The 19,895-nt window shown below is 37.1% G+C and overlaps 1 protein-coding gene across 3 annotated transcripts in view; it reads right to left on the bottom strand.

The window, feature by feature from the left end:
* Positions 1 to 19,895, bottom strand: part of SPINK5 (serine peptidase inhibitor Kazal type 5) — a 75,079-nt gene that overhangs the window by 15,999 nt on the left and 39,185 nt on the right. For 2 of the 3 annotated variants that reach the window (XM_068534540.1, XM_068534541.1), the window contains exons 17-26: positions 14,451 to 14,578; positions 13,737 to 13,797; positions 11,268 to 11,395; positions 9,598 to 9,694; positions 7,998 to 8,125; positions 4,867 to 4,939; positions 3,837 to 3,964; positions 3,605 to 3,683; positions 1,347 to 1,474; positions 480 to 552 (exon numbers count right to left, since the gene is read on the bottom strand). In XM_068534540.1, coding sequence (XP_068390641.1) covers positions 480 to 552; positions 1,347 to 1,474; positions 3,605 to 3,683; positions 3,837 to 3,964; positions 4,867 to 4,939; positions 7,998 to 8,125; positions 9,598 to 9,694; positions 11,268 to 11,395; positions 13,737 to 13,797; positions 14,451 to 14,578 — 1,023 coding nt within the window. The remainder of the gene's footprint in view (positions 1 to 479; positions 553 to 1,346; positions 1,475 to 3,604; positions 3,684 to 3,836; positions 3,965 to 4,866; positions 4,940 to 7,997; positions 8,126 to 9,597; positions 9,695 to 11,267; positions 11,396 to 13,736; positions 13,798 to 14,450; positions 14,579 to 19,895) is intronic. The other variant, XM_068534542.1, reaches the window with a different exon arrangement.

Here is a 19,895-nt window from a genome sequence, read left to right as displayed (position 1 = left end):
ATCATGCATACATGCTGTTGATTCACTGTTGCTCAGAAGACCATCTGGAGAAAACAGGGAAAAGACAACAAGGAGAGACACTAAAGGGGAGACTTTGAGACTAGTTTATTTGACCTGAATTGTTAAAGTCAATGTTAACAAGCGACATGAAGCCTCATTTCACATTTAAAGTGTCAGACATAAGCATGCGGATGAGGTGGTAAAGAATTTTACCCACTATCTATCTTTCAATCCACATTTCTCCCAAACAGGAGAGACTAAAGCAATAATTGATACATACTGCAGGAGAGTTCTCTATAAAATTGAGAAAAACATTCAACCTCAAAGCCAGAAGATAAATCTTATAACCCAAAGTGACAATATTGATAAAAATCAATTTTCTTTGAAGCAGAAGATTAGCAACTTTATTATCCAAAAAGTGGAGAAGAATCTGAGGATGAAGATGAAAATAGTTATTTTTGTGTTTTTTAAGAAATAACCTTTACATCATTTGAGGGCTTGACACTTGATTTTTCTTCTTTATTCTTTTCTCTTTCACTAGCTTCTTGCTCACTGCAGAATTAAAAAAAAAGGATAGGGTAGTTTTCCCAGAGTTATTATTGAATTTTTTAACCAAGTATTTCTCCAATTCTAAACATTAGAATATCTAACACTGTTTTCTCATATCTAAAAAATATCTAAGATAGTTTTTTAACTAATGAGGTCTGATCGTTGGAATTTTCATAATACATTTGTGACAATGCTATCAACTTTCATAAATCCAGTTACTATACCATCATCCAGAATGATATAAATCTAAAAGGCCATTACTTTTCTTCCTTAATAGGATGTATTTATGACTCTCATAGAGAGAGTTGCTTTCATTTCCCTTTTTATTTTGTTATTGAATTATAATGAAACTCTCCTGTATTGATTGTTCTTTACATAGTTATCATGCTTTAAAGTCTATAAACATTTAAAAAATATTATCTCCTTGAATCACTACAAAAACTATATTGTGTAGTTATTCTTCTCTTTATGTACAGGAGGAACCGAGGCTCTGCAAAGTGAACTGGCCTGCCCCACGGTACTTATCCGATATACTTCCTCTTTGAAGGTCAATGATGTTGGCATGATACAACAGGGTATTCTCCTATCCCAGAGGCCCCAGGTTTGATTATGCTCATAATAATCAAAATATAAATTTCTTATGGAAGTGCTTTGGAAACTTACTGTCCTCTTCTAAAATGAGGAGCTATTATTATATTTTTAATGTGTGATGCTAAGCGCCTTAAGTTTTAAATTAAGAGGAACTATTTTCTGACCGTCACAACATATCAAACTGATCCATAAACCTCTTCACTTACAAGATGCTCTGACACATAGCACACTTGTTGATGTGCATCTTGCCATATGGATCTTGAACAGGGTCGATTTTTCTGTTGCAGATAAGCTTTCCGTCTCTCACCATGTTCCAGAATTCACGACACTGATCCTGCCAATGGGAACAAAAAAAAAAAAAGATGTTATTATGATAGTCTGATCTTTATAACTGAAAACATGATTGATTGGTTATATGTAAACTGGTAACGCTTGAGGAGGAAAATAAAAATCTAGAGAAAATAAAATTTTAGAGATGGAAAGTGTTTTAAAGGCACTGTATTCAATATCTGCTTAAGAAGTTTGAATCCTCTCCATAACAGCCCTCTCAAATAATTGACTGCCCCAGTGGAATTTCACTGCCACCTAAAGCAGCCCATGCCATTTTTATACAGTATGCATTAGGCTAAATCCTAAACCTGTCTTCCTGCACCTCTACTCATTACTCCACACATAAAAAGCCCCGGAATGCACTGAAAGATGCTCTTTTGGCAAGACATATAAACATGTAAAGTTTTAGCTTTGTTCCTCAAGAACAAAAAATTTTTTAAATTGTTTCATCAAATCTGTATTATATTCCAGGCACTTTGTTGTGTGCTCTAATGGATTTCCTTTGGTTGTCATTAAAAAACCTATAAGATAAACACTCATTATGCCCATTTTACAGATAAGAAAAATAAGGCTCAGAGAGATTAAGTAATTAAAATCAGTGTTGGAACTGTGGTCAGAAACCTGCTAACAACCAGGCTATACTTCTTGCCTTCTTTGCCTTTACAGGGCAGAGAATAAGACTCCTAATACATCTATAAGAACATGGAGCTGCCTTTTTCACTCATTAACAAGTAAGAACCTTAAAAAGAAGGCAATGGAATGGGCCTACAGGATTTGACCTCTGCTGAAATTTTTGGGCATCCATAGAAGTTTGTCTTAAACTTTTTTTAAGCCCAAGGAGCCATAGTAGAGATATGGGAAGATTACCTTAAAAAATACTGCCGGTAACCTAGATTGAAGTTATCCTTCTTACTTTCAATTGTGGTACCCATGAACAACTCCAGACCTACTTTTATCTGTAGCATTTTAACAACTCTCTGGAATTGAATACCTCATCAACATGAAATGTCTCATAGCCATCATTTTTAAAAGTTACTAGAATATATTTTCCTCCTTCCGGTACCTAATATACCACATACATCTGTGTTTATGATAGCACCCATCTGCCTGTGTTGCAGCCTTTGCTCTTTGGGTGCAAATCTCTGGCTCTTCTATTTGTTATCTTTGTGTAGTTAACTCCTCTGAGTTTTTCTCAACTGTAAAATTGGAACAATACCATCTACTGCATAAATTTGGGGCAGGTTTAAATATGATGGTGCATGTGCTTTGTAAAGCTTATTTTACTTTGCATATGTAGATAAGACCATAGTTTTCTTTTTACCACATGCACAAAAAGTATCTGGATATTTTCTATACATACATATATACAGAGTATTTCTTCTTGTTTGAAATTCCTAAAATAGATATTTTAAAACTTGAAAAAAAATGATCAATATTAGAAATAGAATAGATGTCCAGTAGAGATCATTTGAAGTTGTACAATAAAGTCTTTTCTCAAAGCCATTCATCTACCAAAATGCATAATTCCCAACATATTTTTCAAAAATGAACATTACTATTAATGTTTCATTTTGTGTAGTCAGTATAGAACTAATGGAAAGTTGCCTCATTAATGGGAAAACTTTCCTGGGGAAATTTCACTATTTCACTTTTCTAATTGAAGTCCATAGATGGATTAGAAGAGATTGTGCTGTGTCATATCCTATGTGCTGCTGTTGTAAAGCACTGAACCTTATTTTTAAAACCCCAAATTGAATACAAGATGGCACTAGAATGCCAAGTCAAGAATTTATCATCTGGAGCTCCAAGCTTTTGATACTTTTTTTTCTTGTTTGTAATTTTGGCATCTATTTGCTTAATTGTTTTTAAAACTTCAGAAAAACAAATCCACTTGATAATAACAATAATTTGACAATTACCACTGTTCCTGCAAATGTGTGGTAATTGCATCAGAGTTGCTCTTAGGGCATTGAATTCCATGCTGTTTCTTTGAAGTTCTGGCCATGTCTTTCTTGTTTATCATTATATCCACAACGACTGGGACAGAGTAGGCATTCCGTAAGTATTTGTTGAATGAATCAGTCTTGCAACCAATCATCCAAATTTAAGTATAAGCACATCTAACATATATTACCTCTTTTCCATTGTTCTTTTCGGCTGTGTTTCTCACGTAGACCTGCGCTTTCGTTTTTCTTTCGGCTGCTTCCCTTCCCCTTGAAGAAAAAAATGAGAAGAAACGTTTCAACTAAAGTGAACAAACACCTCAGGTGTGCTTTAAAAATAACCGTCATTTTCTCAGGCTGATGAGAAATGATTACTTCCTTTAAGACTCACAATTAAAGGCCCATTTTTGAAAAATAACTCACAGTTTTTCCTTACACATAGCACACTTGTTGCTATATGTCTTGCCATCTGGACCCTGGACAGGGTCACTTTCTCGGGTGCAAGTAAGTTGTCCATTTTTCATTTGACTTCTAAACTCATCACATATATCCTGAAAAGAAGGAAAGATTAAATTGGAAATGGCTATTTTCACATAGTATATGACTGAGCTTGAAAACTGGAAGATTTTGACTCAGGAGTTGGGCAACCACTTAACCTTGCTGTGGGAGGCTCTACAACGGACCACAAAGGTGTCCAAGTTATAATTCCTGGAACCTGAAAATATGTAGCCTCACATGGCAAGCAGGAATTAAAGTTGAAGATGGAATTCAGGTTGCTAACCAGGTGACCTTAGAATGGAGAGATTATCCTGGATTATCTGGGTGGGCCCAGTGTAATCACAAAGATTCCTATGAGTGAAATAGGAAGGCAGGAAAATCAGTGTCAGAATGATGCAGCTTAAAAAAAAAATCAACTGGCTTCTGCTGATTTTAAAGATGGCCACAAGCCAAGGAATGCAGGCACTTCTAGAAATTTTTAAAAAAGGCAAAGAAATAGATCTTCCCCAGAACCTCCAAAAAGGAAAGCAGCCCTACTGACACCTTGGCTGTAACACAGTGAGACCCATTTAGGATTTCTGAACTCCAGAAATGTATGATGATGAATTTGGGTTGCTTTACCACTGTTGGTAGTAATTTGTTACAACAGCCGAACCTCATTTTCCCCATCTATAAAATGAGGTTGAAAAAAACTTAGTTGACCAGGCTATGGAGATACTTAAATAAACTACTATTTATAAAACTGTTTTATAAAGTGTTAGACCGAAAGATTTCCATTTGCTGTTAAATTTCTACACTGAAAAAGTTATCAGGGATATTCCCATTAATGATGACTTCTGATGTTCTAAGGGCAATATCTTGACTGGCAACATTGACACCCTCTTTCCACATTTTTGATAGTTAAGTAACGACTTACAGAAAGACCATTCTTGCCAAAACCTAGTAAATGATTCACCTTTCCTAATGCTGATTCATTCCCATTTGATCTGTAGCCAGAAGTCTTATTTTTTTCCTCTGCTTCTCTTTGCCTGGAGAAGAAAAGAGTCAGTAGTCATCTTGCAGACACATACTCAGATTTGGAAGGGGCCTTAGAGTTTATGTATACTAAACCACCTCCTTCACAGAGAACCTCTCTGCACCTCTCACAGATGGACGGTGACTTTGGTTATTAAGAAGCTCCCTCATTACAAGGTAGATATTCTAGGCAGATCAAGTCAAGTTAATCTCAGAGTCTCCTTTATTTGTATCCAAATTAATCTGCCTATAGCTTTCATCCTTTAGTCTTACTTCACATTCTCAGGAAAACACAGAGCAAGCCTGCTGAATCCATTACCTCTTCCTGATATTAATCCTTTAGATATCTAAAGGCAAGTTTCAGGTCTCCAAGTCTGGCTTCCTCAGTTCTTTCACCTTTTTATCATAAGTTGTGGTTTTAATTCCTTACCAATTCACCATTCTTATTCCTCCATTTGTAGGTCTATCTATTATAGTACCATTTCAATTCATTATAGTATCATTGGAGCCCAAGATAGAAAGAAGACAAGTGATATAGGAAGTACCTTAGGATCATGGTTTTTTGGGTTTTTTTTTTTTAACCTTTCACCTTTCTGATAAAATATTTATGCCAGTGGTTCCTAAGTTTTCATGTACATTAAGAATCACCTGTGAGATTTTAAAAATCAGATTCACTGTCAATCCCAACAATTTTACTGACAAGATCTACATTGGGATTCAGTAACCTGATTTTTAACAAGCAAGCCAGGTGATTCTGATGCAGTTGGCGCAAGATACAAATACTGCAGAACTCTAGTAGTACACGTATTTCTCCTTCAAAGTTTCATTTGGCTTTATGCTTAAAAGAAACGTGTATGAATGTACATAACAAGAATATGTGTGTGTGTGTGTATTTTAGGGAGCTCCCTTTTCATATTATAAGAAACAGGGAAGTGGTAGTAAATGTATCCTGAAAATTCAAACAAATATAAAGTCATGAAATTTTAATCAAATACTAGGAAAAAGAGACCACCTATAATGATTCAGTCTGGTGGAATTCAATTTACAATCACAGCTCTGCTCAAAAATCTCCAGTGGCTTCTGATCACACATAGAATAAAATCCAATGTCCTCCTCTTGGCCTAAAAAAGCCTTATATGATCTTTCCAAATTAATTTCTGCAATTTTCCACGCAGTAATCTTGAGACATAACGACCTCCTCTCTCTTTCCTGAGCTTGAGAATTTCATATATATCTTCAGAAACTTGCATTGGCTCCTGCTCTGCCTGAAACTTTCTTCCTTCAGATGGCCAGCTGGCTCATTTCACTCCCTTTTTCAGGTCTCCCTTACCTGTCAGACTTTCCCCAAACACCATAAAGTAGCACCTCCAATCCCTTTCTGTTGCCTTACTCTGCTTTATTTATCTTATCAACACCTGGTCTTGTTATGTAGCTTTTTACTTCTTTGTTTATAATCTGTCTTTCCTATATTATAGTTCCATATGGCAGGAATTTTGTCTTGTTCACTTGAAGAGCACCTGTCCGTGAAGAGTGCCTATTATATAGTAGGCAGTCAAAAACCATTTATTGTCAGATGAATGGGTTCCAAAGATTGTAAAATTATTCGATTTATGTTGTTAAATACTTTGTTATGTTGTTAAATATTTTGTTACCTGGAGTACCAGGTAAGTATCTTATAACACAGATGACATGGATTGTATCAGCAAAGTTTTATCTTAATAATTGTTGGCATCTGAGAATCATCATTTGTTCCTTCACAAAATTACCCACTATTAATATGTGATGCAGAAAGAAACAGTCATATGTGAAGAGCTATCTCAATTATGTACATCATACCTACAAAGTATGAGGTGTGCAAAGGGGCAACATAGGGTAGCGTAAGAGATCATAATAGTCATTATTTTATTGCTATTAATGGTGACACCTGTTATTTGCTGAACACTAATGACAGTGCTAATAGTGACCATTCACATTTTTCGTGCACCTACTTTGTGCTAGGCACTGTGCTAAGAGTTTTACATAGTTTTTCTCATTTAACTTTCAAAAGAAACATCATGTGGCTACTATGAATATGGCTGCCCCACCCCCACTATAAATGTGAGCAGATTAAAGCCTAGGGAAGTGAAATAACCTGTCCAAGAACACGGAGCTGAAATAACCATATGATGCTAATACCCTAGCACTGCCCCATTCTGCCACCCTGCTTCTATTACAGAATTTTATAACATGGAATAAATACTAGGCTGGTATTCAGAAGAACTGGATTCTAGTTTCAGCTCTGAAGTCACTCCCCCATGAGACCTTGTACTTAAAAAAAAAAAATTCAGTTTTTCTCATCTGTAAAATGCAGCATTTGGAATAACTAGATTTTATCACATGGCCTATAGTACCACAATCACAAGATTGTGATTTTTTTTCAAGGAGAAAAAAAATGTGTGTGGAGAAGCATTAAGTGCTTATTAAATGCATATCAATTAAATACCATAATTAATAGCACTGAGATATATGCATCAAATTTTAGAGCTATAAGTACCCATCAAGGTTACCTAGAAAACTACCTCAATATACAGATGGGACCAATAGTGGTTATGTTACCTGCTGCAATAACACAAATCAAGAGTGGCTGAGTTGGATCATTAAGCACTCCAATCAGTACCATTCACCAAAAGAAAATAAATAGAAGGAACAAACCCTGGATTGTGCAATAAATGTGTCCCATACCTATGACAAGAAGCAACCCTCTTAAACTATGTTGGTTAACTATTCCAAATGACCATTGCAAACCCTCCTTAGGATTTAGGCATGATGTATTCTAAAGAGCAATTATCTACCATGATGACACTTACAGTTCACAGAATTATGATAGAAAATAGAGTAGGAATCAGCCACTGATTAGCTGCCCTTACTAGGGCTCATTGCTCCTTAGGGGATGCAAGAGAAAGAGATAATATTTGAGAATTAACAAAAAGGGTAGTTTTCACGAAAGGAGCTATAGGCAAATGAGAAATAACCATTAATTCAGGAGGAATATGTGGCTATCTTTTAGACATGCAGGTTGAGAAAATTACTTACAGTTTCTCTTTACACATGGTACACTTATTGTTGTATGGTTTGCCATTTGCATCGCGTACAGGATCACGCTCCCGGGTACAGCTGAGTGTTCCATTTTTCATTTGTTCCCAATACTCAGCACATTGGTCCTGAAAGGGAAGAAGAGAGCAGGCCTCTTGGATGACTTGGTCTGTTGTATTGTTATTAAGTTTGTTAAATAATTTGAGTAAGAAGTTCTTGTCTATGTCCTCTTATAAGGCATGCAATTTCTAGGATTGCTGTCTACCGAAGAGGAGGGGCTGGAATCATCCATATTCTAAGACATCAGTTGTCATGGGTAATGTTGCTTTTAAGGTTCTACAAAGGGAAGTTATAAAGCTGGTTGGGACTTAATCGCACAAATCAAGGGTAAGCAAACTATAGCCTACGGGACTAATCTGTCCTGCTGTCTGTTCTTACATATGACGTTTTATATGTAAAACTTGAAACACACCCTCACTCATTCATTTAAATATTATTTATGGCTGCTTTCCCACAACAGTGGCTATTCAACAGAGTTGAATAGTGGCAACAGAGACCGTGTGACCCGCAATGCCTAAAATATTTGCTATCTGGCCTTTTACAGGAAAAAAAAAAAATCTGCTGACCTCTGATGTAGATAGAAGGGAGAAAGAAGTGCTGGGAGAAAGCACAGAATCATGCAAAATGCCAAGGAAGACAGGCTTGAGCAAATTATGAAGATAGAAAAAGGGTCTTAACAAGTCTATCATTTGAGAGTGAGAACTCAGCTTCCTACAGGAGAAAATATGGAAAAACAGAAAAGCCAAAATTTATCAAAGGCAGATATTGGGGCCTGTGTCAGATCTGGAGGCAAAGAGATGGTCTTGATATCCCCAGGTCATAAGAATAGAAATAAGGTGGCTGTGATCTCAGGCAGCAGTTGTGTTCACATGCCTGAGGAGTGGGCTTACATGCAACATTGTCATGCTGACACTTAAAAAAGAAGTCTCAGGAAATGTGCTAAACACTTGCCTAAATTATTTTATTGTATCCCTATAAGAGTACTGCTAAGTAAGAGAAACTAGAGTTGAGAGAGATGAAGTGATTTATTCAGTGCTTTGCAAGTCCAAGTGGCATGGGTAGGATGATACCTCAAACTACCTGACTCGAAAACCTGTGCTCTTTCACCATATTATCCTGCCTGGGAACAACAGAAAATATACCTCCAAAAAGCGGCTCCATTCAGGGAAAGAGAGAATAATGAAAGGAAATGAAGAGCACGTGATGCTGATGTGGAACATCTCCACATTTATACCACTTACTCTCCTAGGATCATTTATTGGCCTGAAAGCTAGATGATATACAGAGGAGTCAAGAGACTGGGATCTGGTGTTCATGTTAATTATTTCCAAGTTTAAAGAAGTCAAAGTGAGCCCTAGAGAAACTAAAAATTGCTCAGATATTACTCTACAGTCTTAAGGGGAAAATCCCCTGTCCTTCCAAGGATGCTTTCCAACTCAGCACTACATACATTCGTAGCCTTTGACCATGGGGTCTGCCGGGGTCCCAGTGCCATCGAGTTGAGCCCACTCTGGTTATGGAAATTAGAGGCTGCTCTCACCTGAGCTTTCCCTTTTGCGAAATGTTTGGAACCATGCTCTGCAGTGTTTCTCTGATGTTTCTTTTCTTTTCTCTTTCTTTCTTCATCTTCTTTCTGGCTGGAAATTGGAAAGTGGGAGGTAGGGAATAATAGATTACAGAGAGTGGAATGCATTTCTGTGAGTTTCTCATCATATGACCAAATTAGATTTGTATGGAATTCACCAGCATTTATTGAACACCTATTACACTGCAGGCCCTCTTCTTTGAAAATATCAATAGAAAGATGAATTATGTCGCATCCTTTTGCCTGGAAGAGCTCTCATTGCAGGAGAAGAAAACCAGCATTTACATAACCTCAAGCAAGACTAGGTGAGCAATTAATTAGCGTTTTGTAAATGCTCATGTGCACCTCCAGCTGGATTTCTCTCAAATACCTCATGTTCAAAAGGTCCCAAAATAATTATCTTCTCTGCCAAATGTGTTCTTCCTCCTGGATTCTCTTTCACAAAGAACAAAACATTGGAGCCATCCCTAACTGCTCCCTCTCCTTCAGCTCACATAGCTGTTGCCACAGGACACCGGTTTCACTCTCACAGTGTCTCCTATGTTGACCCACTCACCTTCTATTCTTGCTCCCTTGCTCTAGTTACCTCTCACTGGATTACTGTAATCGCCTACTACCACCAGCGGTATTCTGAATTTTAGTCCCTTCCTCTTTTCTCCTTTTTACTGCTGACATATGAATCTTCCAAAAGGAACCATATTTACGCCACTTACTCTCCTAGCTGAAAAATTTTAGCAGCTTGCCACTGTATATAGAATTGACTTCAAAATCCATGATCTGGCATTCAAAGTTGGTGAAGTGGGTAAGCTCTAACTAAACTAAAATGACTTGCTCTCTTTATGTACATACTACAGTTTCTTTAATTTTAGATTTTACCTGTGCTGTTGCTTCTTCCTCTCATTCCTTCCCATACTGTTCACATATGATCCAAATTACCAGATCTAGTTCTATTCTTCCTTAAAACTTTCTATTAATGCTCCCTTTCCTAAACTACCATAGCACATTGTATATATCATTTTTCATTTAGCAAGTCCTCCTTTGTGTTGTATTAATTTATGCCCATGTCTAAACCTTACTGAACTATATGATTTTTGGTAATACTGTTTCATTCAACTTTGTATAACCAACCGTTATACACATTATACATTGTAGATGTTCAGCAAATGACTATTAATGACAAATATTTTAGGTGTACTTCCAAACTTTGTGTAAAGCTATTTTTAATTTCCTAAAAGTGAGATTTTTTTTTTCAAAAATGCAGGTAGAGGCATTAGATTGATAGTAAAATCTGTGTATGTTCTTCCCGATGGGGATTACAAAATAATCCAGAAAAGGGATCCACCTGACAGCAAAGGACTTAGGGTTTTATCAAGAAAGATGGTGTGATCATTGTGAGGTGCTACCCCAGAACTAATGGAGAATGTAGTGTAATAACTTAGTCATCTATTGCCTATTTCTAGAATTGTGAATCTTAGCCTCTGTAAAGATTCACCTCAAAATGCTTTACAGATCATCATTTGTCACTTTTACATGTAAGGAAAGGACAAACACAATCTATATTATCTTCCCAGCTCTTTGCCTCCCGGCTCTGCCACCCACAGCATGGGCTTCATCTGTGCACTCACAGGACTTCTTTGCACATGGAGCACTTGTTGCCATGGGTCTTGCCATCTGGGCCACGCACAGGATCATTTTCTCGAGTGCAGAAAAGAATTCCATTTTTCAGAAGGCTCCGAAATTCACTGCATGTATCCTAAAAGGAGGAGAAAAGGCAAGAGCTTGGGTATTTTCTTGGAAATTACTTTGTTGGGTCCCTACTAAGTGCTTCCTGGAAAAAAAAAAAGAAAATGACCTATGAATGTTTCTTTCTGGCAGTTGTTTTGTTCAATTCCTAGTAAGCACACAGGACTTAAAAAGAGGTTTCTGTTTCTTTTTCCTTGAGGTACAGCCTCCAAATCCAGACTGAACCTGTAGTCACACACAAGCAAGAACCTCTTAATAAACTGGGTTCTCTGCAGACTGGTCACAGTCCTTAGTCAAGATTTTATTGTCCCTCTCTGTTATATTATAACGCAATAAAAACACTGTACATGGCATAGAATTTTAAAGAATTAAGGTTTAGGTAGAACTTTGAAGTTCACCTGGTGCAACCATCTGTACTATGTCTCAATCCCCTTATGTCATGCCTGCCAAGAAGTGGTCTAATTTGCACTGGAACACCTGCAGTGATGAGTTCGTTACCCTCCAGATAGTTCATTCCAAAATTTCTTAGATCATGCCCACAGATTAGCCATAGTGCTACTTTGGCAGGATCTTGGAAAATATCTCTAATCAATCCTATAGGATCCTTATTCTTAGAGTTTTATTTTTCTAAGATGTCACTGCATAGGATGAATACGTTCTTTCAAACCAGTAAGCAAAGTCAACATATTTTACTTCCCTCAGAAAAACTGAGGATATTTTTCTTCCTGCACACAGAGAGTTCTTCAACTATTTGGAGAAAGCTTTCTTGTCCTTCTCCATAGCTCCCTATGTTCTTTTCCAAGAGCAAAGCATCCCCAGATACTTCAGTCATTCTGTTCCAATCTGTTTCAGTCATTTGCACCATTTTGCATTCTTAATTCTTCCCCTTTCCTAAAGAATTTAACATAATATTCCAGGTATGTCCAGACAAGCCCAATATGTTGACAGCTATATAATATCATTAGTTAGAATTCCAGTCTGTCACCAAGAGACCTTGGATGAAGGGGTCTTGCCTCTCTGTGCCTCAGTTACCTCTTCTATAAAATGGAAATAATGATAGTATCTATTCCACACAGTTAAAATAACAATGGCCAAAATGTATTAAGTATTCAATATATGTGCTGAATTGTTATGAGAATAATGTGAAATAATATATATCTACTATATCTACAATGACTGACATCTAGGAAGTACTCAGTAAATTTTAGCTTCAGAGTTATGAGGAATTGAGATAGAATAAGCAAATCACTTAAGATCATATAATTAATTACTGGCGGCAAGTAAGATTAAATTTGTGTTTTTTTCTGTATTTTTTAGTTCAAGTCAAAACTCAGTGAGGACAAGAGTGAGTTTTTTCCTAGCTTTCCTTCAAGGTTCACTGCCTGATTCCCTAACTGGTCATATTTAGCAAAAGAAATATGATATGAGAGGATAGTTTATGGGTAGTAGCTAATGTGAAATCAGAAATTGTCTGATACTGAAGAATATTTTCTTATTGATGTTGAAAAGGGAAGCATATGAGCTACTCATTTATTTTTAAATTCAGGCTCACAATTGTGGGAAAAATAACTGTAAACAAACCAATCATACAGAATTCCAAGTGATACTTCATTAGAGATTATTCTTAATATCAATAGTTTTTGATGGGGGCAAGGAAATATCCACAAACCTGGAAAAATCTACCTGGAGTCAGTCATTTTGAAACCAAGGAAATATTATTGGGGAAAGTTGCTCTTCTATTTTTCTGCCAACTGCTGACACCAGAGACAATTAAAGTTAAAGCAGGGAACACACCTAGTTTGACCAAATGTGCTCATCCAAAGCTACATAGTGTGTTAGGAATAATGCTAGATTTGGTGTCAGGAAGTCTAAGTTTGAATTCTGTTGTTCCTGTTTTGCAACTGTGAGAACTTTGAAAAAATATGAAGATTCTGATACCAATAGTCTCACTACCTTTGTAAGCAAGTTCTTCCTCCTTCTGGATTTTAAATCTTCATTTAAAAATAGGGCATGGAGTAAATCAGAGGTTTGCAAACTTTGGCCCGTGAGCAAAATCTGGCCTAGCACCTTTTTTGTGTAAGTAAAGTTTCATTGGAACACAGCCATGCCCATGTATCTGCATATCATCCATGGCTGTTTTAGAGCTACAATAGCAGAGTTGAGTAGTTGTGACAGAGACTGAATGGTCACAACCTAAAATATCTACTGTCTGGCCCTTTAAGAAAATTTTATCAACCCCTGGACTAACTAAACCTTGAGTTCTCTCACATAGGCCTTCAGTGAATCCATGAGTTATTTTTAAAGAGAAACTGGAAAACCGCATTGTGGTATGACGCTTCCAAGATAACTACCTTTTCAGCTTCTCTCTTAGCTCTTCTGGATTCAGCTTCTTTTTCTTTTGCTTCTTGCTGGCTGTAAGAGAAAGGCAGGGGGGACAATCATTCCTAGTACCCAATACATATTATCCTAAAGGGGAATCTCTCTTGATAGATATATTCCATTACATCTACACCTATACCAACTTAGCTTGGGAGTAGAAAGGTAAATGTACACCTCTCCATATTGTTCCTCTTGTTTTTAGTGTTGCTTAAAGAATAAGACACATATGCCATGGCCAACCAGTAAATAAATTTTCACTACTCTGTTTCTTTTGGAAAACAAAGATATCGGCCTTCTCCTCAGAAAGCAACTAGGATACTTAAAAAAAATGACCAAATATTAGCAAATTTTTAATTTGCTAGCACCCAGTGATTACGTCTTTGGATTATTCATGACAGTATGTATGCAGAGAACAAAAATTCCAATCCTTATATGCCATTATCTCTGGAGGAGTTTCCTCTTAGCACATGGTCCTCCCTTAATGGCAATCCAGGTACCTTTCAGAACACTGAGAACACTACAAAGAAATACACCAAGTATATGGCTTTGTAAGAGTAAATCCCCAAACTCAGTGCAAAGGTAGCCATCTGCCTCCTAGAAAAAAACCTTCAATATCATCTCTGTCGCCCACCACAGGCCTGTCTTCTCCGACACTCAGCAGGAGCAGTGACTGCAGCTCTACTCACAAGAAGGCCTCACACATGGAGCAGGTGTTGCCATGGATTTTCCCATCTGGGCCCTGGATGGGGTCATTCTCTCTGGTGCAGGGAAGATGTCCGTTCCTCACATAGTTACGGTATTCACTGCACAGCTCCTGCCAAGTGAGGGAGGGTTTAAGAATCAGGTAACTAAATATTGAAAGCTTCCTCCACATTACCCCTTTGAAAACTATGATATAATGTCCCAAACGTAATGGATGCATCAAGAAGATGATGCAGAAGGTCAGTATTAGCCAAGACGCTTTTCAGAGGCCTAGGTCACACATTGTTTGGAATATAAGATTGCTGTCACTTATCTAATTATAAAACCTTCAATTTATTCGAATACTATTCTGGGCTAGGCACTGTGAGAGATACAAAAAAGAATGATTTATTGTCCCTTTTGTAAAGCAATTTGTGGTTGGCAGAATAATAGCTCCTGCCCACAAATTTGTCCAAGTCCTGATGCCCAGGACCTGTGAATATATTGCAGGGCAGAGGGGACTTTGCAGATGTGATTAAGTTAAGGACCTAGAGATAGGGATATTATCCTGGATTATCCTAGTGTGCCCAATGAAATCAAAAGGGTCAGTCCTTAAAACTGGAAGAGAAAGACAGGAGAGAGGGAGATAATGACTACAGAAGAACAATTAGAGATGCAATGTTGTTGGCCTTGAAGACGATGGAAACAGTCCAGGAGCCAAGGAACATGAATGGCCTCTAGAAGCTAGAAAAAGCAGAGACATTCATGGCAGAGTTCCTGGAAAATGAAGAAAATATGTTCTCAGAGTGGTTTCCTACCCTCCCTACACTTTTGTCTATTATGAAGAATAAGTAATGTAGAGTAGGAAGTAAAAAGAAAAGTGATTACATGTAGCAGTAAGTCAGTAAGCATTTCAAAGTCTTCTATCGGGGCTTCCCTGGTGGCGCAGTGGTTAAGAATCCACCTGCCAATGCAGGGGACACAGGTTCGAGCCCTGGACTGGGAAGATGCCACATACCACGGAGCAACTAAGCTCGTGCGCCACAACTACTGAGCCCACATGCCACGACTACTGAAGCCTGCACAACTAGAGCTCGTGCTCCGCAACAAGAGAAGAGAAGCCACTGCAATGAGAAGCCCGCGCACCACAACGAAGAGTAGCCCCCCCACTCGCTGCAACTAGAGAAAGCCCGTGTGCAGCAACAAAGACCCAATGCAGCCCAAAATAAATAAATAAATAAATTTTAAAAAATAAAAGGCTTCTATCACAGACTCAGAATTGTGATGTCACTATAGTGGATGTGTAAATATTTACCATCAACATTCTTTTGAGGGTACTTAAATATTGGTGCAGAAGAAGGCTGATAAAATTGGTGGAGACCAATATAAAATATATATGTTTATGATGTGTTGCACATCACTATCTATAAAGGCTAGGAAAGATCAAGGTGAGGAGATTCAACAGGCCTGAAAGGGGAAACTTCCTGGAAAAACAGAGTATACATACAGGATAAACCCTAGGAAAAACACACCAAGGCGCATATTAATCAAACTAACAAAAATTAAATTCAAAGAGAAAATATTAAAAACAGCAAGGGAAAAACAAAAAATAACATACAAAGGAATCCCCAGAAGGTTATCAGCTGATTTTGCAGCATAAACTCTGCAGGCCAGAAGGGAGTGGCCAGATATACTTAAAGTGATGAAAGAGAAAAACCTACAACCAAGATTACTCTACCCAGCAAGGATCTCATTCAGATTTGACGGAGAAATCAAAAGCTTTTCAGACAAGCAAAAGCTAAGAGAATTCAGCACCACCAAACCAGCTTTACAACAAATGCTACAGAAACTTCTCTAGGTGGGAAACACAAGAGAAGAAAAAGACCCACAAAAGCAAACCCAAAACAATTAAGAATATGGTAATAGGAACATACATATTGATAATAACCTTGAATGTAAATGGCTTAAATGCCCCAACCAAAAGACACAGACTAGCTGAATGGATACAAAAACAAGACCCATATATATGCTGTCTACAAGAGACCACTTCAGACCTAGGGACACACACAGACTGAAAGTGAAGGGATGGAAAAAGATATTCCATGCAAATGGAAATCAAAAGAAAGCTGGGGTAGCAATACTCATATCAGATAAAATAGACTTTAAAATGAAGACTGTTCCAAGAGACAAGGAGGGACACTACATAACGATCAAAGGATCAATCCAAGAAGAAGATAGAACAATTACAAATGTTTATGCACCCAACATAGGAGCACCTCAATACATAAGGCAAATGCTAACAACCATGAAAAGAGAAATCGACAGTGACACAATAATAGTAGGGGGCTTTAATACCCCACTTACACCAATGGACAGATCATCCAAACAGAAAATAAATAAGGAAGCACAAACTTTAAATGACACAATAGACCAGATAGATTTAATTGATTTTTACAGAACATTCCACCCAAAAGTGGCAGAATACACTTTCTTTTCAAGTGCACACACAACATTCTCCAGGATAGATCACATCTTAGGTCACAAATCAAGCCTCAGAAAATTTAAGAAAATTGAAATGGTATCAAGCATCTTTTCTGACTACAATGTTATGAGATTGGACATCAATTAAAGGAAAAAGACTGTAAAAACCACAAATACATGGAGGCTAAAAAGTGTGGTACTAAATAACCAAGCGATCACTGAAGAAATCAAAGAAGAAATTAAAAAATACATAGAAACAAATGACAAGGAAAACACGATGACCCAAAACCTGTGGGACGCAGCAAAATCAGTTCCAAGAGGGAAGTTTATAGCATTCAATCTCACCTCAAGAAACAAGAAAAATCTTAAGTGAACAATCTAAACCTACACTTAAAACAACTAGAGAAAGAAGAACAAAGAAAACCCAAAGTCAGTAGAAGAAAAGAAATCGTAAAGATCAGAGCAGAAACAAATGAAATAGAAATGAAGAAAACAATAGGAAAAATCAATAAAACTAAAAGCTGGTTCTTTGAGAAGATAACAAAATTGATAAACCCTTAGCCAGACTCATCAAGAAAAAAAGGGAGAGGATGCAAATCAGTAAATTAGAAATGAAAAAGGAGAAATCACAACTGACACTGCAGAAATACAAAGGATTATAAGAGACTACTACAAACAACTATATGCCAATAAAATGGACAACCACGAAGAAATGGGCAAATTCTTGGTAAGGTACAATTTTCCAAGGCTGACCCAGGAAGAATTAGAAAATATAAACAGACCTATCAATATAAACAGTAATGAAATTGAAACCGTAATTTAAAATCTTCCAGCAAACAAAAGTCCAGGACCAGATGGCTTCACAGGTGTATTCTGTCCAACATTTAGAGAAGAGCTAACACCCATCCTTCTCAAACTCTTTCAAAAAATTGCAGTGGGAGAAGCACTCCCAAATTCATTCTACGAAGCCACCATCACCCTGATACCAAAACCAGAAAAAGATATCACAAAAAAAGAAAACTATAGACCAATATCACTGATGAACATAGATGCAAAAATCCTCAACAAAATACTAGCAAACAGAATCCAACAGCACATTAAAAGTATCATACACCATGATCCAGTGGGATTTATCCCAGGGATGCAAGGATTCTTCAGTATACACAAATCAATCAGTGTGGTACAGCACATTAACAAATTAAGGAATAAAAACCATATGATCATCTCAATAGGTGCAGAAAAAGCTTTTGACAAAATTCAACACCTATTTATGATAAAAACTCTCCAGAAAATGGGCATAGAGGGAACCTATCTCAACATAATAAAGGCCATATATGACAAACCCACAGCAAGCATCATACTCAATGGTGAAAAACTGAAAACATTTCCACCAAGATCAGGAACAAGACAAGGATGTCCACTCTCGCCACTCTTATTCAACATAGTTTTGGAAGTCCTAGCCGTGGCAATCAGAGGGAAAAAAAGAACTAAAAGGGATACAAATAAAACTGATACAAGGAATACAAATAAAACTGTCACTGTTTGCAGATGACATGATACTATACATAGAGAATCCTAAAGATGCCACCAGAACACTATTAGAACTAAGCAATGAATTTGGTAAGGTTGCAGGGTACAAAATTAATGCACAGAAATCTCTGGCATTTCTATACACCAACAATGAAAAATCAGAAAGAGAAATTAAGGAAACACTCCCATTTACCACTGCAACAAAAAGAATAAACTTATCTAGTAATAAACCTGCCTAAGGAGGCAAAAGACTTGTACTCAGAAAACTATAAAACACTAATGAAAAATATCAAAGATGACAAAAACAGATGGAGAAGTATACCATGTTCTTGGATTGGAAGAATCAATATTGTGAAAATGACTATACTACCCAAAGCAATCTACAGATTCAGTGCAATCCCTATCAATCAAACTACCAGTGGCATTCTTCACAGAATTAGAACAAAAAATTTTACAATTTGTATGGAAACACACAAGACCCCGAATAACCAAAGCAATCTTGAGAAAGAAAAACGGAGTTGGAGGAATCAGGCTCCCTGCCTTCAAACTATACCACAAAGCTACAGTTATCAAGACAGTATGGTACTGGCACAAAAATAGAAATATAGATCAGTGGTACAGGATAGAATGCCCAGAGATAAACCCACGCACATATGGGCACCTAATTTACAACATAGGAGGCAAGAACATACAATGGAGGAAAGACAGCCTCTTCAATAAGTGGTGCTGGGAAAACTGGACAGCTACATGTAAAAGAATGAAATTAGAACACTACCTAACACTACAGAAAAATAAACTCCAAATGGATTAAAGACTTAAAGGTAAGACCAGACACTATAAAACTATTAGAGGAAAACATACAAAAAACACTCTATAACATAAACCACAGCAAGATCTTTTTTGACCAACCTCCTAGAGTATTGGAAATAAAAACAAAAATAAATAAATGGGACTTAACTAAACTTAAAAGCATTTGCACAGCAAAGGAAACCATAAACAAGACAAAAAGACAACCCTCAGAATGGGAGAAAGTATTTGCAAATGAAACAACAGACAAAGGGTTAATCTCCAAAATATACAAAGAGCTCATGGAGCTCAATATCAAAAAAACAGACAATCCAGTTTAAAAATGGGCGGAAGACATAGACATTTCACCAAGGAAGACATGCAGATGGCCAAGAGGCACATGAAAAGATGCTCAACATCAGTAATTATTAGAGAAATGCAAATCAAAACTACAATGAGGTATCACCTCATGCCAGTCAGAATGGCCATTATCAAAAAATCTAGAAACAATAAATGCTGGAAAGGGTGTGGTAAAAAGGGAACCCTCGTGCACTGTTGGTGGGAATGTAAATTAATACAACCACTATGGAGAACAGTATGGAGGTACCTTAAAAAACTAAAAATAGAACTATCATGCGACCCAGCAATCCCAC

The sequence above is a fragment of the Eschrichtius robustus genome, chromosome 2, assembly GCF_028021215.1.
Source record: "Eschrichtius robustus isolate mEscRob2 chromosome 2, mEscRob2.pri, whole genome shotgun sequence".
NCBI classification, from domain to species: Eukaryota; Metazoa; Chordata; class Mammalia; order Artiodactyla; family Eschrichtiidae; genus Eschrichtius; species Eschrichtius robustus.
Note: the sequence above shows the minus strand (reverse complement) of the source record. Positions and strands in the feature narration are given on the sequence as shown.